Source organism: Ambystoma mexicanum, chromosome 12, assembly GCF_040938575.1.
Source record: "Ambystoma mexicanum isolate Mex_15411 chromosome 12, UKY_AmexF1_1, whole genome shotgun sequence".
NCBI lineage: Eukaryota > Metazoa > Chordata > Amphibia > Caudata > Ambystomatidae > Ambystoma > Ambystoma mexicanum.
This window is the reverse complement of record NC_090936.1, coordinates 46,560,685-46,587,183: the sequence shown is the minus strand read 5'-3', so window position 1 is coordinate 46,587,183 and position 26,499 is coordinate 46,560,685. Positions and strand designations below refer to the sequence as shown.

General features: G+C 44.3%; 1 protein-coding gene across 1 annotated transcript in view; it reads right to left on the bottom strand.

Annotated features, from left to right (window-relative positions):
* Window positions 1-2,315: 2,315 nt before the first annotated feature.
* Window positions 2,316-26,499, bottom strand: part of TES (testin LIM domain protein) — a 115,422-nt gene continuing 91,238 nt past the window's right edge. The window contains exons 4-7 of the mRNA XM_069627928.1: window positions 23,663-23,992; window positions 16,026-16,241; window positions 9,579-9,737; window positions 2,316-6,196 (exon numbers count right to left, since the gene is read on the bottom strand). Of these exons, the coding sequence (XP_069484029.1) occupies window positions 6,005-6,196; window positions 9,579-9,737; window positions 16,026-16,241; window positions 23,663-23,992 (897 nt within the window). The 3' untranslated portion in view covers window positions 2,316-6,004. The remainder of the gene's footprint in view (window positions 6,197-9,578; window positions 9,738-16,025; window positions 16,242-23,662; window positions 23,993-26,499) is intronic.

Genomic DNA, 26,499 nt, shown 5'->3' with positions numbered 1-26,499 from the left:
CAGGACCAGGGGCCCTGAAATTCTCCAAGCCTTTAATAATGTAAAGAATGTCATCCATGTCAATATTAAACATACCTTCCAATATAGGGCGAGAGGGTGAGATGGTAACCTTCTCCCCACCCTTCATTGTGCTCAGGGGCTGGTAGCTTTACCAGGCTGAGGCTCACCCTGGCCAATATTCACCAGTCTCTAATGCGGCTCACAATTTGTTGCAGCCACCACTCACACCACTCTAGTATGACATAATTTCACTTGCAACATATTGTGGGTGTTCCCAGACGGAGCTATCCAATATGGTCAGACCAATTAGATCACCATTCCCATATAGAATGTATACCTATTCATATAGTTCACCCAATCCCGTCTCATCTGAAGGTTTAGAATGTCTGTTATGTCACTGGGGCTTAAACCCCATGTCAGAGAAAACCACACAACAAAACACATTCCTATTTAAGTATAAGATTAAGGGGAAATATCATTAAATTCTAACCCTCATTATAAGTGGCAGTATGGAGGGTGTGTGGAGCGTAGATCAATTGAGACTACACTCTAGGCAATTAGTAAATATTTCACAAGTGTAAGGGCTTCTAGAAGCGTTGGATTTGAGAAAATTGGCCCAAATGGTGTGGTGTGTCGAGAGTTCCCAGGCTCCCTCTCTGTGCAATGGCTAGGTACAGACTGTGAGCCAAACAGTATCTCGGATTGTAGATGCCTAGGAAATTAATGTAATTTACATTGTTCCCCGATCACCAAGCAGAGTAATATTACCAGTTCTGAAACACTTGAGCAAAAAGGGAAAGAGTTTATTTTTCCCATTTTAAGATACCAATTGAAAAATGTGCACTTCCTACACATTAATATTACAGAAACACCATTGAAGGTAACCTAGTAAATATACATATTAAATAGATCTTTCTTTTTGCAAGCACTTACATGCAGGAACGTCAAAGAGACATCGGAGTTAAATTTTCAAAAAGGCCATTTCAAATACTGACAAATAAAATTAGTAAAAAGGTGTTTATTTTGAACAAATGAAAAAGATGTGTAGCAACTGGGATGTTCAGATTAACTTTGTTTTCTATAAAGATAAAAACTTTACCCTGAACTCTCATCCCCGTTGTCAACCCACAGTGAATGTGCGCTCAGGGTAAATCAAAAGTTCAGATGGTGACTGGTTTGCCTTTTAAAAAAGTATATACAAGTTCAATGCAGCTTTGACAATTGAATTGACCAGCGTATTGATCACTCATTGTAGTGTTCACGGAGATCGGAATTTCATAGAGACGGGTAAATACCCATCATTGGTTTATATTTTAAGTTGATTTGATCATTTCTATTTTTTTTTAAACTTTATTTAATTTGCTTGACATTACAACAGAGAACAGCGAGCAACACATGAACAATCAGCACTGTACAAGAGATACATATAGTCTGATATTGTGGCCTTGCAGGACCACGATGACAGAACTTATGAGCGTCTCATCAAAAGCGTTAGGTACGCAAGGATCCGACGGGTAACTCAATGAAGGCTATGCGCAGGGGACAAGGGGTCGACAGTATCACCTTCGTCGTCACGGAGTAGAGCGAATATGAACAGAAGGGGGGCCAGATGTTTCGGTGTCTACTTCCTACCGGTTGCAAGCTTGCCCAGCGCTCCTCAGTATTGGAGGCCAAAGGTGCAACCAAGGAAGCAAAATACAGGGGGTCGCAAGCAACATGCAATAATTTAAATAAATTAGACCTTCTGTGCAAACCGGTGCATTTGTCCCAAAAGGGGAGGGAGACTGTAGGAAATTAGCACTGTAAAGTGGCTCGTCATAGGTTCATAAATGGACCTTGTTAAATAACAATTGAGAGCATTTGATTTGTGGTGGAAAATTTCCCAAACTACTTCCACCACAGTAAAACTTCCTACAATACGACCGTTTTAAGGCGACTGGATAGGTATGTCTGCATAGATGTATATTCATCCATGAAAAGGAAGCTACTTAAATGTACTAAAAAGCACATAGAAAATGTATGCAAACGGTATTCCGATTAAAAAAAAAAAAAATTATGCAAACCAATGTTATGTTAAGACTAAATAACACAAAAGTGAACGACAATGCAAAAACGAAGCATTGGAAATTAGAACATTGATATTTTGTAACAAATTAAGAAAAATGTTATAATTTTGCATTCTTTAGATAGAAATGTAGGACTGGCGTGAGAAACTCGAAGCCTATTCCCATAGCCCCCTCGCCCCACCTTTTAAATAAACCTGGCAGCATCCAAGCTTTATGCAGTACACATTCACATTAATGAAGAGAAAAGAGTAAGGCACTTGTTTTTTTATTGTATTAAACTCTTCATTGTACAGACGTATGTGACAAAAAATAAAACAATCAGAATATAGTTGCATAGTTATTTATTAAGTTGTTAGCCAGTGTTATGGTTACTGCATTGTGAGGTTAAATGCAAAAGACCGATTGGCCCCATTAAATACTATGAAGGCTTGAGTGGCGACTTATGCGCAGGAGCCTTCACTCAGGAGGCCATTATACATGTTCCAAGGCACCGTGGGCTCACAGGTTCTAAGTTTCCAGTGTTGCAGATTATCCCACACCGAGTACAGTCAGCCGGAAAGGCCCACGTTAGGCACCACGAACAGCAAGCTCAAGGTTCCATAAACAGAAGCACAATTGGAAAAGACACCAAGGCAACATTAATTTGGCCTTCTACGCATTGACCATTTACGAAATAGTGCGTGTACTGTTGCTAAGCAAGAAAATCCTCTCATGACATTGCATTCAGGCACCCCAGGGGCTCTTTGAGGCAACGGCCTGCAATGGAAGTACATCAAACAACAGCAAAAGTGTGCAGAACACACTCTCTAGCAAACAGAGGGCCCAGCTTGAAAATATGCACAGATGAGCTGGAAGGTCCTAGATGCGTGTTCCAAGCAAACATTCAACTGATGGTCTGCTTTTTCTTACCTGCAAATTTACCAATTTCAAATGATCCCTTGAGCTTACCCAGGTCTTTAAAGTCTATTCATCATGACTTCCATTTGAGATATATAGGTCTCTAACTTCAGTGACATATTTCACAGTGGCCGAAAAGGGGAAGGGGATAATTGGGTAGGGTTCTTTGAGGCATGTACGTAAGTGGTTGAGTGTTTGGTCCATTACTTTAGCTTTTCGTAGTAGCAGCAACCGATCACAGCTTCGTCTGACCATATGAGGGTGGACAGATAAACAGAACTACCTCAATGAACAACTCACTGCCTATTGGTCCAGCTCTGCTTTCTAGGATATGAACAGGAATGCATGCAGTAGGTAGCACGGTAACAATGTACAACTGGGTGCAAAGGCATAGATTAAATGCTCTGCATTATGCCATCAAGAGGCTTGCGCAAAAATAAAAAGTACAAGTCTCATATCTACAGTTAAAGTGGAAGAATATGTTTGAACGCAAACGTGTTTTGGACTATATGTGCCACCCTCTAACATGGGAACTTTCTACAGGCTGGCATATTTACTACGTTCCTTGACAGCATTGGGATCGAAGTGCAATTTCTATCACTTGAAGTCCTTTTGCATTTTAGGTATAGGATTGGTTACTCATTGAAATTCATGTAGAAGAAGCACCCCCTTCACACCCACCAGATTTGGCGTCTCTGCAAATTTGAACTTGTAATGGGGGGTGGGGGAAGTCTTGGTTGTATCTATAAAGCAAAGCTCCTTCTGAGGAAATGAATACTCTTATCCCTAGTTTCTCCTCTGCAAAAAGGGGGGGGGCGGATGAATCCTTGACCAGTCCCGACACTCCAGTCAAATTGACTTCACCATTTGAAGAAAGTAAAAGGCTGTGGGCTAGTGACACGGCACCTAGCACCAACCTGTCCACAGTGATTTCCCTTCAATAGCGTAGGAGGGTCACATTCCTTTTGCTGGAGGGGGGCTGTTAAAGAAGAAAAGTTGAGTACCCTCTCTGTTAAAAGAGAATGCTTGGTTTTTCGGTGCAGCACTTTTGAAGGATGCTCAACACCTTCTGGGATTTGAAAGTGCAGATCATAAGGCCTTCTTGCAGCTCATATCGCTGAGGGTGGGTGGGGGGCATTTCTGGAGGGATAGCAGACACTTGCTGCACTGGGCGTGATGGACTATGAAGCCATGAAAAGGACCATCTAGGACTTCAGCCTGCATCGTCTGTCAGAACCCAGTTAGCGTTTTGGTACAGGGGTTTCAGTGACTGCATTGCGTATCTTGGGGTCTTTAAGCAAGCCAGCAGAAAGGCCACATTGTTAAGAAGCAAGTCATGACAAGATTTCCTAACCGTAGGCTTATGTAGAGTGAGCTGAGGAATGCCGCAAGCTTGCAGCCCCCGCTACAACTACGACATCGAAATCCACGCCACCGGATTTTGATCATTTAACGATAAAGGCAGTAAATATGCCCAGAAATCTGGTAGGTCCCCATATCTTTTACTGCCTTGGCCTAGCCGCCACAATTCAGTTATATTCAGACTGCGTTTTTCAGGTGTAAAAATCAAGTGGGGAGATGCAGACCCATAAGGAAATCAATCTGGATATTAAGTGACCCTCACACTAAGTTCACAACGTTAGTTTATCAGGCAGCCGGATGCGGACCTCCAGAGCTAGTGCCATTAACAGTTCTTGGGGGAATCCATGTGCGCCGGACGAAATGCCGACTTTTCTTTTCAAACACCCTATTCACAGTATATATGTGTGGGGGGGGAGAAGAGACCCCCCCAAACTCCATACTCCTCCAACATTAATTTACTGTAACCCATGCCCCACATAGATATGGTAAGAAATGAGGGTCAGGGAAAAAAGAAAAAGAAAAAAAAAACATCGCCATTTTCGGCCAGCGCAGTAACCTCGGCGCAGCAATGGTATAATCCAGTTTCTGGTCTTTTCCTACAGGGAATGCTTGAGGACAAGTAAAAAGGTATCCAGCGGTTCTACCAAGCTAAATTGTAATAGTGCTAATCTTGGTCCCATTAGCTAGAATATGACAACCATATATGTATTTAGGGTGTAAGGGTATGCAGGGGTGTGACAAGTTGGGCTGGGCGTTCAAGTTGTAATGGGGCATCTGGGGACCAACATTAAAAATAAAATTAAAAAATCAAATGTGTCCTGATCTAAATACCTCAACCAAATCTATCACTATTAAAATGTACTCGTTGGAGGCAGACACAGCCGAATAAAGTGACGGTACCTCAAGTTTGCCAAGTTTATTTCTGAAATCAAGGCAGAGAAGAGTTGTTGCTCCATTTTCCAAATTCACTTCTTTAGGTCCCTAGCGCTCGTTCTTCACATTCTTCAAAGATGTCGCGGAAATGCAGGGTAACTGCACCTTTAGCATGATTTGGTGGCCAAATTCTGGGCCAGATTTGGAAAGTCAACCACAGCTATTCTTTCAAGGTTAGGTCAATCAAACAAGATAGAGACCTAACGACATGGGCCACAATTAATTGCAAATACTCCTGGACGCCTTGGGGCCATCCATTGTGGCGATATACAACCCAAGGCAGATGCATAAAACAAGTCACGCTCAAAAACTACAAAATTGTGTACATGTGCTGCTGGTTAATGAAGGAAGGAAGACCATGGATTCTCAGTGGTCGATGGAGCACTCGCATTCCATTTCGTGTGACAATAGTCGCTCCTTAAGATCCAACAAGGACGATTGTGTTTGGCTTCAGTGGAATACGTCATTGCAGATGTGGCCATACACTTTTCACGTAGGCTTGAAATCTACAGGAATTGCGTGAAAATTAAAGCATTTTAAGCAAATGACTTGAGGACATGACTCAATTTGCCTGAAGAATCAGAAACACCAAACACATTCCCTTGGCCCACTTTGAAACTCTTTGGAAATAAATTATTTGATGTTTCTCCTTTTCCGTCTCACAGGAAAATCCTCAGCGATAACAGAAGCATAGCAGGAAGCACTGGCGCAAGGAGGACCTCCATTTTACTACTCCGCTCTGAATTTTACGAAAGCAGCTTTTTCTTGCACTCGACGGAGCAAAAGACCCTGCCCTCGATGGGCATGAACTTCTGCCCAGTCAGGCACTTGGCACAGCAGGAGCAGCGGAAGCAATCATCAGTCGCGTGCCAGTGGAATCCGTTGTAGCTGACGCGCTGGCTTTCTGGATCAATGGCATTCTGGCAACCCTGGCACATCTGGAAAGTGAAAAGAAGAGAATTAGAAAAATAACAGCTTTAATAGGCCTCCCGTAATATTAAGCAACTGCACCTTCAAGCTTGGCAAAGAGTAAAATTGATTCAGAATAAAACAAATGGCACGCCCTTCACCCCACAAACCAACATCTGCTCTACAAATGTATTTGTCCAGATCATTAAGACCTGCCAAAACAGTGACACTTGCCATAACATGCAAGACTCCACTCATCCTACCATGCAAGAGAATGGCAGACTACCTTCAATACACTTTCCGTGCAAGAGCTGACGGAGACTCTAGCATCCTTCAAAGCAACGTTGTATTCTGAGGACCTCTTGCTAGCCTCCAGCTAGACTGCTAGCTCTCTAGATATTATGTACCACAACTCCCATGAAACCTAGCCTGTATACTGAATGGTGAGGGATTGGGAGTGCTGTAGTCCAAAACATCTGGAACAGTGCAGACTGCAGACTTCGGATTTAATTTACACCTCCCATCCCCACATCTCATCTTTTAACAATTGTGTAAAGCTGAGTAACACACTACAAAGAACCAAGACTGCAAGATCACCAAGCAAGCACACATTTGTCTTCTGCTGCCATGGAGTAAAGACAACCCAGATTGTTGACTGGATGCATAGCAGCCTCTAAATCCAGGTTACAGAAAGCAAAATTAGCCCTCTAAAGCACACCTCTTGCACCATACAAACATCTAGCAAAATGGCAGCAGTGTGCTGGAATAACTCAACATAACAAATGGTTTCATGCATTTCACTTGACCTGCTCTACCGTTGGGCAACAGAGCCATCACCCTAAATCAGATCTCTTGCGCTGTACATGGTCAGGCTAGAGACAGAAGAGCTATTCCTCTAAAACATACGTCCTGCAACGTACATGGTCATACTTTAAACAACAGAGCAAGCCCTCCTACAAATGCATACACTGTAGCTCAAACTTTAGACAGCAGAGCTATTGGCCTAAATAAAAATCCCAGGTGCCACATACAAGTAGGAGATTATCAGGCAACCAAAGGGAGCACTCATGGCCTAAACACATCTGGCTTTTGGACCCAGTTCAGATCTACGCAAACAATTCTCTGAGTCTTCACTAGACATCATACCAACTTATGTAAACGTTGTGAATGCAAAAGTGCAATTCAGTAAACACCTAACTTACTCCAGAAAGCCAGAACCCACCCCTCACCCTCACCACCCCAAGCTCTCTTTTGTAATGTAAATAGCAGTCAATGGTCGAGGCAGTACGTTCCTGGTTCCAGGAAACCTCTTGTTTGGAACAGCTCACACCTTGTGCATATGTTAATCCCCCGACAGACCCCACCCTAGAGAGTGTAGTGTTATTGGAAAGCCCATCCTATTCCTCCAATCAGCCCTCCTCCGTCACTGCCAGCATACCCATTTCCACCACCCTGCAGCACCTCCTTTTTAGGTGAAGGTGCTGCCCTTTTGGGGCAAAGCACGGATCCTGGTCCTGCCACAACCAATGCCTCACACGCACCTTGTACTGCCCCAATGGGCAAGTGGTCCAGCAGGCCACTGAGCATGTTAGAGTGAGGTTTGCCATATAACATCCTAAGGAAGGTGAAATGGATTTGTTTTGGTGCTTAGATTTCAAGCATCGCTGTCTCTGAAGCAACGTTCTTGCCGGACATAACCCTTAGCATGTGGTTTACGGTAACGAGTAGAGCTTCCAGAAAGACTCATTCCTCTGCCAACTTGCAGATGCTAGTTTTCTTGTACAATACACACAATTTATGAGAGAATGCAGGACAGCGGTTGACAGTGGCAATGTGAGCTGGTGAAATGGGACCGGTCCACGAGAAGGCAGTGGTAGGGTTGCGGGGAATTGTCTTGTACAGCCTTCTCCCCCTTTACTGACTGACTCCTTTTTAAGATCTCCTACCATGTTACACGGCATACACAATCCCACTCTACCCCCCCCCCCCCCCCCCCCCCCAAAACACACACACACACACACACACACACACACACACACACGACTGCCACAGGTCTAGCCATTTTACAGAAGCGGGCTCCCAACATATATAAACATAGTCCGAATGTAATGGTATGCATGGATAAAACCGAGAAAGAGACAGGTCTAGCCATCAGCACATCAACACTAACCAAAATACCAACAAAGCTCTCGTCTTAAAAACTAGAGACTTCCAACCCGCAGCGATTAACACCACAGGTTTCACATGTGCCTCTCGCACAGTTGCACTAATGACCCCAACCATTTTAAATAACAGACACACATAATGAGGTCACAAATAGTGGCAAATGGGTGATATCCAAGACCACTTCTACCAGCCCAATGGCAGCCAGTCAGCAGTCAGATACCCAGCAAAGGAACTCTCCTCTGTAAACAGGAAGCAGACTCCAGCCTTCTGGTTGAATAGCCAAAGATCACCACAAGGTCCCTATGTGGCATTTTCATAACACGTTCCAATGCACACAACCATCCACCTGGAGATAGTGGACATGAAAATGGCCACTCCCTTATGAGAATCAAAGTAGGTTGTCAATCTGTGTCTCAGGTGAGATGGAGACAGGGGAAATGAGCAGCCAGGATAGAGAGTCTGGGTAGCAGAATCCCCCAGCACCTTTACTGGATGCAGAAGACAAAAGAAAAAGGATGGCTCTTCTAAATTAGGCAATATTAAGAGATCATCTCGGAGACAAAGCATCGTCTCACTCTTCGGCACAAATTGCATTGGAGAAACCCATGAAATTGAGGTCCACACAGCATGTGCAGCTCTCTCACTTGGAATATAAAAATAAATGGCGTATGGAGGATGGTTTTCCTTTTGAGGACCCTCACAGGGAAAAAAGAAACCACTGCCAAAACCTTTAGTACGTGGTTAAGGTCCCAAGCCAATCACAAAAACGATTTCCATGGAAAATAAAACATTAACTATGGTTGGTATTGAATAAGAAACCAAACCCTGCTCATTTATCTTTTTGAAAAACAATATTGCAGCTATAACTCGACCGATATCAGCACCACCCTCGGCCAGCGAGGGCAGCGAAAAATCCAAAATACCAGTTGCAAGGTATAAAAAGGGGCAAATAGCCTATGCACAGCCACAGCTGGATCTGTTTGCATCATTAGCTTCTGTGGGTTGCCTGCAGACCAATATCCTACCATTCTTAGATACAAGGCCATATCATTATGGATTCAAGAAGACAGGCTCGCCAGTTATGTTGAAGGACCTGAACATTTGCTGGCTGCAAGAAAGGTCTCCATAATGCGCTTGTAAGTGACAAAGACGTGGTTTCTGGTTCGTCAAACTCCAGGGACCTCACTCCACTCACACCAGAATCCCTTCCCACCAAATGAGTACATTGCTGTAGGGATATCTCACCGCCGCGTGGTTCTTCACGTAGCAGGGTTTGCAGGTAGGCTTGTCGTTCACCATGACGTAGATCTCTCCAGCGAGGACACAGTCGCAGTCAAAGCAGCAGAAGTGCTTCAGATGCCAGTTCTGGTCTTCGGCCTGAGTGTACTCATTACTGAAGATCAGCTGCAGAAAAAGACATTGGACTTGTTAATCTAAATGGCTCTGAACAATGCAAGCATCTGCATGCACAAGTGAACGCAATGTACCGAATGCAAAACTGCAAAGGAATCTATATTTGAGAAGGATGATTAAAAGAAAAAAAAACATTATGGTTCACATATTAATGCATTACTTCACAGGTCTTTAAGAAGTGTTACAAATAATGTAGTTGAACACACAGATATAGCCCACTTTATGTTAGTGTTTGCAGAGGACTGTGCTCCGCCCTACCCACTTCAGTGTGCCAACATCCCGCTCTCAAGCTGCATAAGGACCACACCGAAACTGCCTTGCACGCGTCTTCCAACTCCTGTAATTCATTCCAATTTAATTTCTAGAATGAGTGCACTACTACAACCACACACTTAAAAAGGGGCTACGTGTAATACAAAATCAACTTGCATACAAACAATATAATTTATCAGCTATTTTAACTTTTCGATGGCTGTCCAAATTCAATTATACTTGCAATATGGATATCACACCTTTTAATAATTGGCTATTTAAAGATGGCATCCAATAGCAACCCTGGGTTTTATGCTATTTTGCAAGATCTTCAAGTGATGCTTTTTGGTTGCAGTAGTTTCACCATAATACCCATAAACAGCTCTGGAACAAAAGGGCATATGCCTGGCAAGTAAATCTAAATCACAGAAGGGACCAGACCATGCATGAACCCAATATCATTTTCAGGTCAACCGCTGTTATGCTCGAGCTAAAACATGGCGCTGGTGCGCAGTGCATTCTGGGGGCACTCAGAGCCAGAATGGATATTTATTCCATGCCTCAGTGAAAAGCTGTACTTGCTTTGCTAAAAGACATGCTTTCTAAACCTGGTACGCAGCCAGTCAAGGACATTCTGCTGGGAAAGCTGGTTTAGTTATGTCTTGCTATGAGTTATGGAATTGTTTTCTGTGGAGTTTTAGAAGAAGAGGGAAGCTTTTCTCCTTGGAGTTACTGTCGGTTGACCGGCCGGCAATCAACAGTCACTCAGCAATGCGTAAACGCTAATGTCATAAGGTTCGAGAAATTGCCACCCTCTTTTTGTGATTTATTTCTGTGTTATCACTTGTTCCTTCCAAGCTATGAATAAATAGCCGTATAAGTGCTCATTATTTCGCTAACTGCGTATCTGGTTGCGAGTTATTGCTTCGCCTACCTGCGTTCAAATTATTTTCTTGCTCTACAAATGTACTGGTGATGAATAATTGTCCGTGCACTCTTGGAGAGCAAAACACCCGCCACCTCACCCAGAACACCCACACTATCGCAGAACCAACAAAGTTGCGTCCAAGTCCTGGGCATCTTGGAACATGACCAGCACAAGCCAGAAGGACACAATGGGTGGATGTCAATTGCTCCCAAACTATTGGCCCACACCAACTCTTTAACAATAACTGCTCCCCAAAGAAGAATGGCCACCAAGAGCATTGAACATTAGAAATGCATGAAGGCTAGTCACCAACTAGCACTCCGGATTCGGCCACAGCTGGCCTTGTGGCTGTGTGGACTAATGCTTCCATTACAAGGGTGTGTGTTGGGCCTCATGGTCAAAGGTTCCATTTGTGGCAGGTCCACTCGGCACTACTTGAAGGAGTACACGTGGGGTTTGGTAAGAAGCATCTCTTTTCAACATTGGGTTGCCAGACTGGTGAACTGATGCACCACAAAAACACAAAAGCTTCTGTAAAGTTAACATTCCACCAACTCAACAAGATCCAAACCTTTTAATATCAGGGGGTTCTTCACAATAATAAAATAAAGGCCACAGTGATTACAATTCAAGTGTAGCAGGGCTCGCAGGGTGCTTTTGCTGCTCTTGTTTCTGGGGCAGCTTCTAGATGGCTGGGAAGACTGTGAGGCTCCGTAAGAGCCACAAGCCTAGCGGGTTAGCTGCCACATTTGGAAATGCACTTACGCAATCTGGCCCCAGCGAATTTACGAATGTGACGCAGGAGAGCAGCAAGCTTGCTGAGTCCAATTATCCGGATGCCTTTAATGTTTTGGCAGCATAACACAGTAACGGCCTGAGCGTTGCACTACTCCCTTTTCTTTTCATCCCTCCACATATCAATATTGTACCCCTATACACTCGAAGTTACATTTGTACTCTGTGGACGCAACCCCTCGTTTGTAACGCACAACTATATTCCCCACGAGTGCTGTTAACAACTCCATTGTTTCTATCTTAATCGCTTTTAATGGTGGCTGTGCGGGTGACTGCGGGCAACAGCTTTGAACCCTCAGCGAACCCAATGATTCCAGGTTGCCAAGGTAAACACGTATGTCCATGAGATACACTCATATGAGTTTGAAAGATTATTTGAGATCGCCCCGCGTTGGAGATCAGATAATGTACAATAGAATTTTAGAATGAAACAAAGGGACACAGTGTCAACGTGGGGAATCAGTTTAGTAATCACGCATCATTGATTGCTTTTGTTTGTAAGTAACCTACAGAAGAGGTTGATAATTAGAACACCATTAGCTCAAATGACGTTGTTGACATGGAGACCATCCCGTCCAACGAGCCGTAACATGACGTTGAGCACCGTCTCCATGACAACAGGAAGGAAGAGCCGTGCGTCCTTGCGGTTCCACTTCCATTGCTTTAGAAAACGAACAGTAAGGTAAGACACACTGACATGATAGTCACGCGCTTGACCGTCTATTATATTGATGTGTTGGGCATTGACCCATATTTACTTTTTAGGTACCGATCTCATCGTATCGGCACAAAAAGAGATACAAGATACACGTGGCAGTCAGATGAATACTTGTAACTGCAAGTTTATCACCGCATAAATACTCAAATGTGCGGATATAAATCTTTCTTTTCTATCGTGGGTGAGGAAATGTTTGAAAATGTAGGTATTTGGTACGTACTCCCATCTACAATAATTACGTTTCCACACATATGATTGCATCTGTCCTTATTGGATGAAATGATTTAATGTACAATTATTAAGGTTTACATAGCCCTGAAGATGGTGTACTCCACACCGAAATGCATTGGCTCTGTGTACAAACTAGAGCACTGTGTTTAATGACTGCCTTGACCAAACCAAACAGGAATGTGAATAAAACATTGCCTGTATTTTATATAGGAATCTGTGCTTCTTATTTTGAGATTTTTTTTCAACGACTATGTATACTGAAATTCACAAATAATACCAAAAGAATTGACTGCAAATTATATGATTGAAACGGAACAATATATATTTTGCTCTGATTGAGCTAACAGAGCACCAGAAATTATTAGGTGATTTCATCTAATTTCCCCTGTCTGTATTATTTTTTTGATCCGTGTGTCACGGGATCATTTTTTCTGGCAGCCCCAGGTTAAAACAGCAATTGAGAATTTAAGAGGCACAAAGAATCGATTAAATGGAGTAAATTTGTAGTTATAAAGTGTGGTGCCCACCTCTCCTCTGCCTGCTAGGGTAAAACTCCATTCGTGATCTGGAAACACACTAGCAGTAAGGGGCTCCATGCAAGAGAACCTACAGGTATTTATCAGGGCCCGCACCAAGGGCTGTATCCCTCTTTGTCCAACCAAACTGGAGCCTTAGGAATGTTGTGGATGATTTTACTGGGCAGATCTTACCCAACATTGTAATGTTGAATATATCATTTTATTTAATTCAATTACCTTTATTTCATGAATCTTCTCAGACCCAACAGAGAAACGCAAGGAATCCAAATTACCAGAGCCTTTTTCTGGCAAAGAAATGTAGCAAATGGGGAAACCAATCAAACGAGAAGTCCCCAAGTCCTTTGGGCAAATATGTGAAGGATTGTAAACTTAATGCCGAAATATTATTTGTGGAACATGCTTTATGTGCTTCTAATAAAGCTCCAAACCCGACAGTAAATTAATCACTCGACAACGAACGCAGGAACTGGTGCCGGCTAGTTCACCGTCTCCTATTATTGCCCCCTCACTGCAACAAATCCCCTGGACATCAAAACAGAATTGGAGACAATTAACTGTGGGTGAATTCCAAGTTTGTCACATAACAATTCTTGACCACAAGTGTTGCTTATGGAGAAAAGCCAACTGCCAAATCTCAACTTTGCCCTAGGAGCTGGTAAGAGCACGCCTCCAATCAAGGAATTGAGCCTTAGAGTAGCTCATAATAACTCTATGGAAGAGATCGGAACTGAGTCACTGATGCCCTTCATGAAAGGGTAGAGTACAGCTACTTCAAAACTCGCATGAAAGATCCAATCAATCATCGATTATCCATCCAATTTTTTAAATATTGTTCTTAATTTGCTTGTTATCATGGAGGATCTAATCAGGTCCTTCAAAAATTAACAAATGAAATCCCGGAATAATCCTCCCGCTCCCATACGGTCTTCTGCATCACTGATCGTTTTGTCCTCTAGGGGCCCCATCCACAAACACTACCACAACTTGCTCGATGGGGTTACAGCCCGTACATTAGTTCCTGGGCTGAGCAAACCCCAGAATGTCACTGCAACTGCTAAAGGGATAGACCAAGTCCAAAAACGTCTAGAAACCTTAAAAACACCTCCAACATAAACTGACTAACCCAAGCCCTTCTTGCAAAACACGCTCAACCTTCCCTGCAACCATAAGTTTATCCCTGGCAGACTTGCCTCTGTGTAGTAGTAATCATGGAGGTGGCACCCCCATCTTTCCATACAAATGAATCCACCCACTCCTTAATTAATATGACCACTCGCTGGATTAATAACGACATAGAAGGTCCATCTATTAATCCACAAGATATATGGATAGTCAGAACTACTTTGGGGTTTAGTACTAGTAATCCCATTCAGGGCAACTGCCTCAAGGACCCTTTTTCAAATGCTTGCTTAACTTATTGTTATTTCCAATCCGGGCAAACAATTAGCACCGGGCGTCCCTCGATACTCATCTTTTTTTATCCGAGAGATTAGTCTAGAGGAATTGCCATCAAATTCATTTGTGCGACCACCACTTGGTTTGGCGGTAAATGCGCCAGATTATGTGTGGCGTTCAGGCGGTGTTGATTTACTATCATAGCCCTTCAGAGGGATTCTGGAGGAATTACCCCACCTGCTGTAGACCCTCCAAAGTTGTAACAGTTCATCACCGTTTATATAGAACCGCGTATTTGGATCTAATAAACATGTGTGAGGTTCTGAGCAGTGTGCAAGGGGGAAGTGAAGGCAGGGGTTTAACTGTCAATTAGTTAATCTCAACTGTGTCCATTAGTCATTTGGTCAATGTCCTGTAGAAATTGTGTATACGGAAAGGTCATTTATCATGGCATGCACAGAGTCATGAACAGTGGATGGTGGGGGCGTTAGAAACCATAAGTGCCATTATCTAGAATTTTTGCGCTGCTACAATAATATCCCTTGTGTTTTAACTTTGTCCAACACACCGACAGTGCCTCCGAGCAGGACCAACCCACATATTGCATTCAATGGGCATGAGCTGTGCCCATGCCTCGTGGCACGTTGGCTAATGCCGCAAAGGTCATTAGCAAATAATCAGGAAACCCCGTGTGGTTAACTAGGCAGTCAGTTTCCTTGGAGCAGGGAATTTTGCAAAGACCAAGGCACCCTCAAGCCTACAGGTGTGCCCAAGACAGGTCTTTAGGCAACACTCAGGTCACCCCCAAACTACTGCATGTTGTCACATGGCATTCCCACAAGCCACTTCACCTGGACAATGGCCGTTAACCATGTCCTGAAAATACCCAAGCAACCGGAAGGGGGCCACTGGGTGATGGGCTGTGCACCTGCCTGGGGCACCTACGAGCCACTGATGGCCAATTTTCCCACCAACCGTGGCTATGCCAGCTCTGCAGGACACCACTAGTCCTGGACACCTTGGAGGCTACCAAAGTCCATGTCTTCAGTTATCTAAGGCACTTTCTAATACAAGGTTCTATGATTCTGCTTGCCAACTACTAACGGTGAAGAACGTGATGCAGAGACTATCAGAGATTCTACCCCTTACATCCCAAGAGCCAACATTAAAGGGAGGAGAGGGGTGCACCGGCAAGGTACTGAAGGAAGTTATTAACCCTTTCTATCGATAGCAATTGACACTGATTCCTAGACACTCACTCAGGGGGACCAAGGCAAAAATACTTCCCCTGCCGCAGTAGCTGTCTGTTAGGCAAAACCGGTCAAGAATCATGTTGGCTGCAGGAATGCATTCCCCAATGTGGAAACACGCTTGCGACATCAGATTCGTTGCGTGGAGAACACCAGCCCAAAAGGACTTACCTCATCACAGCCAGCACACCTCGGCTTCTCGCTGTCGCAGTAATGTCGGCCGCAGAAGAGTTTCCCCTTTTTCCAGAAGTAGATCATGTCCACCAGGATCTCGTTGCAGGTGCAGCACACAAAGCAGGACGGGTGCCACAGCTTGTCATAGCCCGCACGTTCTGCGTACACCGCTGGGTCGCCTTCCTTCATGAGCTGTTTGCAGTGGTAGCAAGACTGAAACAAAGCAGGAACTTGAGTAAATTACAATTTCACAGACATTACATATGTAAATAATCATCTACTTTAGGATATGGGAAAGGTCCATGTCCATTATGGAGTTTGAAAACATTCAATGACCATTTACATTATTCAATTTCTAATGTAGTTGTTATGACTGAACCGGAGTATGTCGACTGGACCCGAGTGCTCGATTGATGTCGATGGCTGAGTGATGTTATGTGTGGAATGTTGGATGAGTGGAAAGTGGTCTGGTGTGAGTGTTACATCCTAGACAGTTGGAAACCATGTAGCCTGGGTGGTGGGAGCCAGTGGGCTTCCTCCCTGCTCCTATACTTGTCCGGTCAACTAATATACCTGTTTATATCCCGCTCACAAAATAAAACGATGGCAATCATCACTAAGGTTAAGCATAACGTTACATGTCATTACGCACCAACACTGCTCATGGACGATAAAGGTCTCCACCAATAAAATCTTGTCACAGTATTGCAAAGCCTCCTAACATTTACCTTTGCTTTCAATTGAGCGTCTCCTTCGGGGTAGCGTCTCCTTAATCAACAGCAACACAGCCTACCACTAATAAGAGACAACAGCAAACAGACACCAGCGTGTCAAAAATGTTGGGGACACAGTGGGGGCAGCAAATGGCATGAATTGTAGCGCCTCTCAATTCTTCTACCGGGAATCGCACTGAGCTGTAGTTGGACCTCCTGGTCCGACCACAAAACACAAACAGTACCTTAGGGACAGAGCATGCGCTGCTCCCACTCTGTCGTGCAGTCTGTCCATGCTCGCTCCAACTTGGAACACTCGCACCAGACAACTGTAGTGTTAACCATTCATGCATGTTCCACTGTTCTCTGGAAGGACACTTCCACAATGTTGGTTGATCATGTTTGTTGTTACAAGAAATATTGAAATTCCAGAAATGCAATATTTAACCTTTTCTGTAACCGACTCCATCAGACCCCCAGGAACTAGAATGCCAAAATATTAGGCTCTGCAATTCATGCCTTAGTGTTTAAGTGACATGAGAATATAAGTGACTGCTACTGGGGTGGAGAGGACAAGATTTACTGCCTCTTAATTAGGACGTATGATCTACACAGCTTATGACAAAAGCAAACCACATTTTTAGGGTGCCTGTCCAAAATCAGTTGCAACCGACATACAGCGACTTTACCTTGAACGTCCAACTACAGTTTGGACCCTTTCGGTCAACAGAGGGATTTTCCCCAGTGAAGAGAGTCCAAGAGTAGACACACCCTCAATCGCTTGTTTGCTAGATCTGGCCAAGTAAGATGCATAACGCAGAACCAAACACTGCAGCCTAGACGGATGAGATTTCACTCCAAATGCAGAGTGGAGGTGATGCCTTGAAATTATTGCCATCAGCCCTCCGGTGTGAGGAGCTACATTTGGCTATGCGTGGATAAGCCACAAAATACCACGCCAACCATATCCAATGTGTTTCGACCAGATATACAAGTTACTTTGCATCTATTCTTTTCAGGGTACAATGCAGTACTGTCTTACTAAAAGCAAAACCCAAAGGCACCCTGTGCTTTCCATTTTTCTAAAGTCCACTTCACTTAGTCTAAACCCCACCCTTTTAAATGCACTTGAGGCGGGTGAAGACGCCCCAAGATGCATTTTGCATATGTGCAGTTGTATTGGCGGCGCCAGTGCAACTGACTTTTGCAATGTATTTTCATTAGCTCTGAGACCATTGTTCACGAGCACATTGCAAATGTGCAAATGTCAGTTCCAGGTGGAGACGGCTCAACCAAACAAACCGACACCAGACCTTGTTGGACGCGGCTGTGAAAAAGGAAATGACATGTGCTAATCAGAAGAAGCACTCTTTTCACATGCGCCTGGTGGACGGCCACAGAAGCTTTCTTACTACAATTTCCAATGCACACATTACTTTAGTTTGCTAGCAGTAGGATTTCCAGTGCTTCTAGACAACGCAGAGCCCTTTAAACGGCACATTGGAATCATTAACGTTATGTAGGGAACGCATAGTATCACAGGTATGAAACTGACACAATAGGTACAATTTGTAAAACCTTTATTGAAGTTTCTGGGGTTGAAACAACTCCTACTTTGCTCTATAACTAAGATGGGAGTAGTCTCAACCATCAAACGATAAACAAAACAGACCTAGTAGAGTCCGTCAAATCAAAATGGCCTATGCTAAGAAAACCGAATGCCTGCCCCATCTCTTGTACAAAAAAAGTATACAGCAGAAATGTATGTAACAGAAAGATCTGTGTTCTAAAGAATAAATGTGGCTGAATCAGCTCACCTCCTCATGTTAGACCACACAGAGTAAGGTGGCCCCCCTATGCAGGATCACACACTCTGGCTCGGGTTTCAACACATGAACAGTTCAAGACGTGGATCGAGGCGCGCCCTGGCCTTGCACGTTAAAGTTGTTCTTCTCAGCCATTCAAACCAGTTTTCACAAAAAGTTCACGTTGGTCCCCCTCTGTCAGGCTCAGACGACTTTTGGATTTTGAAGACTTTTGAATGTGCGTGGCTCTCTTTACAGACCTCCGCAGGACCACTTTGACTTTCAGTTCAAGGTTCAACTTTCACTCTCCCCTTACTTCACTTTTGCAGTTCATTTGCTTCATCGTTACAAACAATGCACCTTTCACAGAGACTAGCCAGTGGGCTACTTCCTTTTGCAGGACCACTCAGTTATTCAGTTCTGCCGATTTCATAGCTGTCCTCACTTCAAAGTTAATTCACAGGTCTGTCCCTCACCGCATCTCATACACACGCGTGCAGCCTTCACTTGCGATATACTGTTGCCATTTCAATCTTTAACACACACCAGTCTCTCGGGTTGCTTGCCAACTCACCAGCTGTGCGTTTCTTTCTTGGTCCTACGATTTCCAATTCATGACTCAAGGTTAGTACCACAGGATTGCCCTGGTCTCCTCAACTCTGCCGTTAACCCAGCAGGGTCGCTGGCGTCCATGGAACACAACGCAGCCTTCTGATGTGGGATATGCCCATCTCCACGTGTCTTTTACGGCCTAACTGAGGCAACAACCTGCAGTAGGAAACTCTTGGGGTCCTTGACCCGCTGCTCTCTTCCTTGGTCAGTCGCTCTGCTCCAGTAGGATTGCCTTCGCCCCGGAAGTGCTGCTCATACTGGTGTCCCGCCTTGCTCATAGTGGGTCTCTACGATCTGCCTTTTATCCATGTGAGGAGAGCTAATTGGTATCAAGTGTATGCACTTAAAGTCAAGTGCCTGACCCGATTAAAGGGACATGTCCAGTACGATGTACGAGAGTTGGTTCTTGTTACTCAGTCACCCTCTTCCTCGGCCCAATGTTTGTGTAAAAGAAGGGGAGGGGGAGTTGGGCTCTCAAAGTATCAAAAAAAATAGGATGGGTTAGGAGAACAAAAGGGGGGGGGGAACTTAGTCTCACTATCAGTTGCCTCGACCCCTCTCCCAGGTGATCCTCCCGCACTGCTCCACCCCCAGGGTCTGGATCCAAAGGCGATGGCCGTGCCTGGCCAACTAAGAGATCCTGGGGACTAGCGGGTGAGACACCCTCTGGTTTCTCACAGTATGCACTTACACAAAATAACTTCACTGTGCAATTTCAATTGGAATGTGTTTTAAAACTGCACGGAAAACAGGTGGGCCTGGGTTTCTGTACTGAATTAAAACACATTTGTGAAATAAACTGTAAAGGCTGCCTGCAAGGCCAGTACCTTGCAGGCTGCATGTACAGAATTCTGTATTTTCTGCCTGGAAATGAGGCGGGTGCACGCTTCATGGACCGGCCCCTGATCGATGCAGAAACTGCATGCATCGTTAATTTAGGAAAGAGATTATAGGCCCGATCCGTGAAATTTTTTCATGGTACAAAGTGACTTTGCACTGCCAACAAACACCCCGATTCCTGGAGCAGTGCAAGGTGTGTTTTTGCCATGCAAAGTCACTTTGCACTGCAAAAATGCACCTTGTACTGCTCAACCCCGATTCATGGAGCAGTGCAAAGTGCTTTTTACAGTGCAAAGTGACTTTTCCCAGCAAAGCCACTTTGCACTGTTCCATGAATCTGGGTGTTTGGTGGCAATGCAAAGTCACTTTGCACCGTGCAGAAAAATACATAAATCAGGCCCAATATCTCCACCAGGAAACTATGACCCGCACAGGAATGAAAATGTGCAGACTTACTACACTCCAGCCATCAGCCCAAGCCATCATAGTCACTGGTGAGGTCTCATGGGATTCAGAGTCTAGGCCAGGGGTGCACAACTGATTTTGACAGAGGGCCGAAAGTACCTTGCATGAGGGCTATAGTGGGCTGAAAAGTAAATGTGGGCGGGGCGGTAGGCGGGGCGTGGCAGGAGGCTTTTTAATTTGGACTAAGCACATGGAAAAAGAATGTTTTTGAGGGGTAACGATTTTTATTTGCATTTCAAACTTACATTTTGTACTACACATTTTCCATTGTTATAATTTATTTCTATTTAGTTATTGTATCTCGCCTGTTTAGTTAACTTATACATATTTTATTGACCCTAGATTGGACATGCCATTATTTTGGACTGCTATAGTTTGCTGTTTGGGTTGCCCAAGAGGAGAATGGCCTTCGTTGAGTCAGGTTTCCTCAAAAAGCCAAAGATGAACATCTCCTAACTGTGCCTGTTTTAGCTTTATTATTGGGCCGCCCTCCATTAGGAAAGTCTTTGTGCCTCGCGGGCCGGACAAAAGCATGGCGGGCCGCAACTGGCCTGCGGGCCGTATGTTGTGCACCCATGGTCTAAAACAGCTGGAGAGTGAAAGGTTGCAGAATTCTGATGCAATCAAGTATTGACGATTTGCACTTTTTATGGGGGGGATCAATCCAGATGCAGAGCAGCAGGGAGATGGCATAGCTGCCAGCTTCGTCACCAAATCAGGCCAATACGCCCAACAAAGCAACATAGGAAGTGAGAGGCGTGCATTTGCCCAACCTTTCATGGCATCTTCAATGCTCAGGTGATGCGTTCAAGCCAGTGGCACGAGAGGCCGGGTTCACAAAGAGGACCTCTGCCCAAATACTAATAATTCCACCTTTCTTTTCACCGGAATCGCTAGCCACAAACAAGGTTTGATTACAACAAAAATATACTTGGTTGTGGGTTGGTTGGAGAGAGTACTGGTGCGCCAGGCAACAAGTGATTAGGTAAAGGCAATAATATAGCTGATGTTCACTGTTGCACTGCGTACGGGCAAAGAGCACTCCCACCTCCCTCTTAGGTACACAAGGTTAATGCCACTACACAGTTTGCGGTATGTAGTAATAAAATGGTGGCAAAAATGCTGTGGTTTGTCCCGGTAAAGGTGTACCCCATTATACCATTTAAGGGGAGTGGGGGTTGCGGGGGGTGTCGCCCGCATCCTTTACATGGATTGCGGCAGCAAAACCACAGCATTTTTGCCGCGATATTTTGGGTAAACTTACATTTTTGCTGCGATTTTAACACATGGAACCCAGTTTGCGCCAGTTGAAACTAGATTTATAATAAGTCTTACTATAAGTTCACGCAAGGCAAACAGAACTCCTAGGAAGAGGTACGGGGATTTTACCCATATATTGGAATCGGCAAAAACTGTCAAGAGATAATTCATGATTTACCAATTATATGTCTGGCTCTGAATGCCTTGGGCCGAAACACATGTCACAAACGGACACTACTAGTCACTTAAATAAATCTAGTTAACTGGCGCAAACTGTGCAGTGGCATTAACTTTTCTTGATTACAATACACATATATATCTTTTAATAGACTCAAAATACGGCATTCGTGAACTAAAACTAGGGTTTACTTCCCAATGACAATCCAAGGAGTGCAACACTGTTTACCCTAAATCTTACCACAAGCCCTTTGGTGACTAGTTAAATTACCACTGCAAAACATCAGGGCCCTCTTTGCACAAACTTTGCATTGCTGCAAGTGCAATGATGCCTAGCATTTGCATTCGAGCAAACGTCACCCTACTGAAAAGTTTCCCTTCAATACATTTGGGGTGTACGGCAATTTCTGACAGAGTGCGACCATAAAGCAGCGCTGCACCAGTACACAGCGCCTATTAAGAGGCACAATGCAATTTATTGGCCTAATTTAAGTTTTCCATTTTAACAGAATTTAAAAGTTAAGCAAAGTTTTTTTTTTAATGTGTAAGAAATAATAAGCGACTAGACTACAATATTTGTGAAGAACAGCAAAAAAAAATGTTATATATATATAAACAAGTGTTCAAAAATAAAATACAAATAAAAGGAGGAGACCTGCACGGCTAACCTGCACAGGACAGGTCAATTTGCAGCTGCCCAAATGACTGATGTGAAAATGCTAGCACGCAGCCAGGAAATAAGTCAAACCTTAGGGTACGGTCTACAGTGCGGTTGTAGGTTCCGGGCCATATCCCAGTAACTCCACCCGTGAACAGTTCTCATGTTAAGCCGTCACCAGTACAAAACCGTGGAACCAACTAACCTTTCTTTCATGCAGATCAAATCATTGCCAACCTGGGCCCCATTTGTATACATTAAAAAAAGCAAAGAAACAAATGAGCAGGTCAGTAAGAGATTTCCTTAGAGTCCAACTTAAAAAGCAAAGAAAAAAAACTCACATCCAACTAAATTGTAGATAAAAAACGTGCACCATTTGTGTGCGTGAACTTGCACGTTTTCACGGGAGAGCTAGCATCACTCTGCCGTGGTCCTATTGCAGGCTGTGAAATATTACACATTGGGGAGAATCGTGCAGCGAATTTGACACATGTGCCTTAATCTGGGAAGCCAGCGCTCTGTGAATTGCCGATAATGGAATCCACGCAGCGGTCGTTAAATTCGCAAAGTTTGCGCTTTAATCCCCCTCAGCCGTGACCCCTGTCCCAGAACATACACAGACATTAACGCGCTTGTTAAATGTACTAGGTTTGCAGTCGCTTCCCACTAGATATTTTAATAACGTGCTCTAAAAATCTTACACGAAGGACCAGTAGAGTGCTTGCCGTGTAATTGAAGTCCAAGGTGGTGTTGTGATAAAGTGTACACTGGTGCTCTTTCTCTAGTCCCAAGGGTGCACATGAACACGTCCTGTGCGATTTAAAGTTAGACAGCGGAGAGGGCGCTGCAGGCTTTTCCTGTTTCGCCTGTGTCCCAGAAGTTCTTGCAGGTTCAATACCTCCCCACCCCCACCCTCTTCTAAAACGTAGTTTTCAACCCATTTAGAATGCAAACATAGAATAACATTGCCATTTTTTAATTAACTTTCTGGTACATGAACGCAATAACCCAGTATGACAGAGGAGAACAAGCAGCCCACAGTTTACTCAATTTTTGCATGTGCCCAGGCAGTGTTAAATTATTTGCATTCAAGCTAATACTCACATATTGGGTTCCCTTCGGTGCTGCCACCTTGTTGAGGCCACCACCAACAGTACCAGTGGCACTCCGGTCCCCATCGGGCTGCTTGCCCTTCGCTGCCGCGTCCACTTCGTTGGGGAGCTTGACGTCGCCCACCCCGAGCACATCGTCCTTGTACTTCTTCACAAACTGCTCCATCTGCTTGACCTCGTTGGGCGACAGCTCATGGCACTTGGATGGGTCTTGGTCGTGAGCCGGCAGCTGCTTCGCCAACTGTTTCTTCCTGTACTGCGCCCCCTCGGAGCCCGCCACCGGCTGCTTCTCCGGTGGGATCATCTCCATGTAGCGCCTCGCCTAAAGCGACAAGATTAGTAGGGTCAGAGGTCAGATGCCATTTCAGTCCAAAAAACTAGGCTCTGCAAAAGACAACCCAAACAGCTTTCAACCTTGCAAGCAATGATTGGCGATAGCATTAATGCACAGAATCGTGAACCAATCAAAAGGTCTTCCTTCTGATATATTGTTGCTGCCCAGACCAACCTATGTAGACGATGCACATCACATGCATTAGGATAGGAAGAGCAGACATGATCCTGGGAAAACAATTGCTCTGCTATTTCGAACATGGCTCTTTTAACAGAGAGAGAGAGGACATAGAAAATAGTCTCCATCTGTAAAGAGTGAACTAATAACAGTTGGCTGTGCTAAAAATAAAAATGCCAAGTGACTGCAGAGCGCGCGTCTTAGCGTGGAGCACATGCACTGGTAAGCGTGCGACTGAGCAACATGACACTGTGTGCCATACATAGCCCTCACACTGTAATACATCATTTGCAAATGCTACATGGGAAAGGAAATTTAGCCCAAGAAAACTGTGCGCAGTGGTCTATCGTGGTCTGCCAATAAACGGAAGGAGAGATTCCCGCCCTCCAACCCCGCTACTGTCAACATCGTGTGCATGCTGCTACCATATAGAGTAACAGAAGCCTGGGCTTGGCTTAATGTTTGCTTCGCCAGAAGGATTAGACAGATGACGTGTTATGGTTATAAAGTCCTCACTGAGGCTACCACATGAGAAAAGAAGCAAACTGCCCAGACTACTGATTACAGGAAAAGCTGTGCCAAGACATTTATTTCAAGAAATACCTTATGTGCAGGTCACTTAATGCAGTGGGCGAATTGGTACCATGCGGCCTTGCCGACACAAACTATTTTTTATTCCACCAATTGGGTGAAAGCATGGCCATTTTGTCGAAACTGCCTTATCTCTGCAAATTGGGAGTCATGTCCAGCCCCAATTCTGGAAAATTCCAAAGTGAGCTAATCACTGTTAAGAGCAGTTTAAAAAATCTCTGCACATGCAGGAAATTTCACTTTCAAACACTTATCTACAAACAAAAACAGTTTCCTTAAACCAGTACATTAACAGAAAAGATAAACCCATGTTATGTATTTTTCTCGAAGAAAATGTTTTTCAAAATGGCTGACAAATTTAACACACAGTAGAAAATCATTCAAAGAGTGCAAAAAGAGGAGTGGTTGGGGGGGAAAATGGATGGGAATGGGAGGCAATGTCTACACATTTCACTAAGCAATGGGCGGGGACACACAGCCAAACTACATATATCCATCCTCATATGTCAACCTGCATTGAAAAGCATTACAAACCTGCATTCAAAGCTCCTATTTCAAGCTCTCATGTTAAATTGCTTATTTTAATGACAACAGTTTTGGCTTTATAGGTAGCGCTTTCAGCGTCACCTAATAGCCAAAACTAAAAAGGGCTCAGGTAGAGGAGAAGCCATCCTCTCACCTCTAGGGCCATTGGGGGTCTTGGCAGCTGGCATGGTTTCCACCTAGGGGTAGTGGTACATAAGGACTAAGAGTACAGCAGGCTCACAGGTTGAAGAGGGCAAGTTCTGGAAAGAGGAAAAGGGCCTTGCGCCTCCCTGCACCCGCCACTCTCTCCGCCCGAGTGGAGAAAAAAAAAAGAGCCAAAATCGTGGTGTCAGAAGAGTTCCAGAAGGAAATGTGCCTGTATGAAATGGAGCAGGGCGCGGCGCAGTTCACCACACAGCACAGGAACAGCACATGGAAAATGGACGATACCAAACTCTGGGGAAGAGGGGCGCATGGATTAGCTTGACACAGCCACCCGTCGGGAAGCAGAGCAGACCAATACAAGGCAGACACAGGGTTTAAAGGATGAAGATGTGTTCAGGCTCATTATACTAATGGGCAAAGCAATGAAAGTATTACATTACATGGTGCCTTCAATTTGGGGAATATTCTAATGACACCAGTCCCTGGTACCTCAAGTCCCTTATCTGGAAATCCCTTCCTGGGAGACTGTTTCTCAGTCTTAGGGTTTCTTTCTGGACTCTATGGCGAACCAGAAGGACTAGGACTACAGTGGGTCATGATGCAACGCAATTTATTTAAAGTTAAGGAAAAAGGCCCAACTGACCCCATCTATTTGAGGGACGTACCCTGCCTTTCAACCAAAAACTAACTGTGCTCGCCGAAGTCGAAATCAAAATAGTCCAAAGTCCAGATCCTGGGTAAGTAACTGGCCCTACGACTTTAGAAAATCTAACTAAAAGAAAAAAGGGAGTCTGGTACAGCAGCCTCTGACTTAGCGCCTGCGTGCCCAACTCATAATTGACTTATCCTCAGTCTCAAAGTTCCTTGGAAGTATACTGTCATATTTTGCAAAACTTCTTATAGGTTTTGTCAGTTTAAAAATACATGCCTTGGCATTAAGCTTAAGTGTTTATTTCACTCTTCTTTATGAGAGGCATGTGCCCGTTAACTTCTCTTATTCGGCTTTTTACTGGTCTTGATATGAAATGTTCCTACTT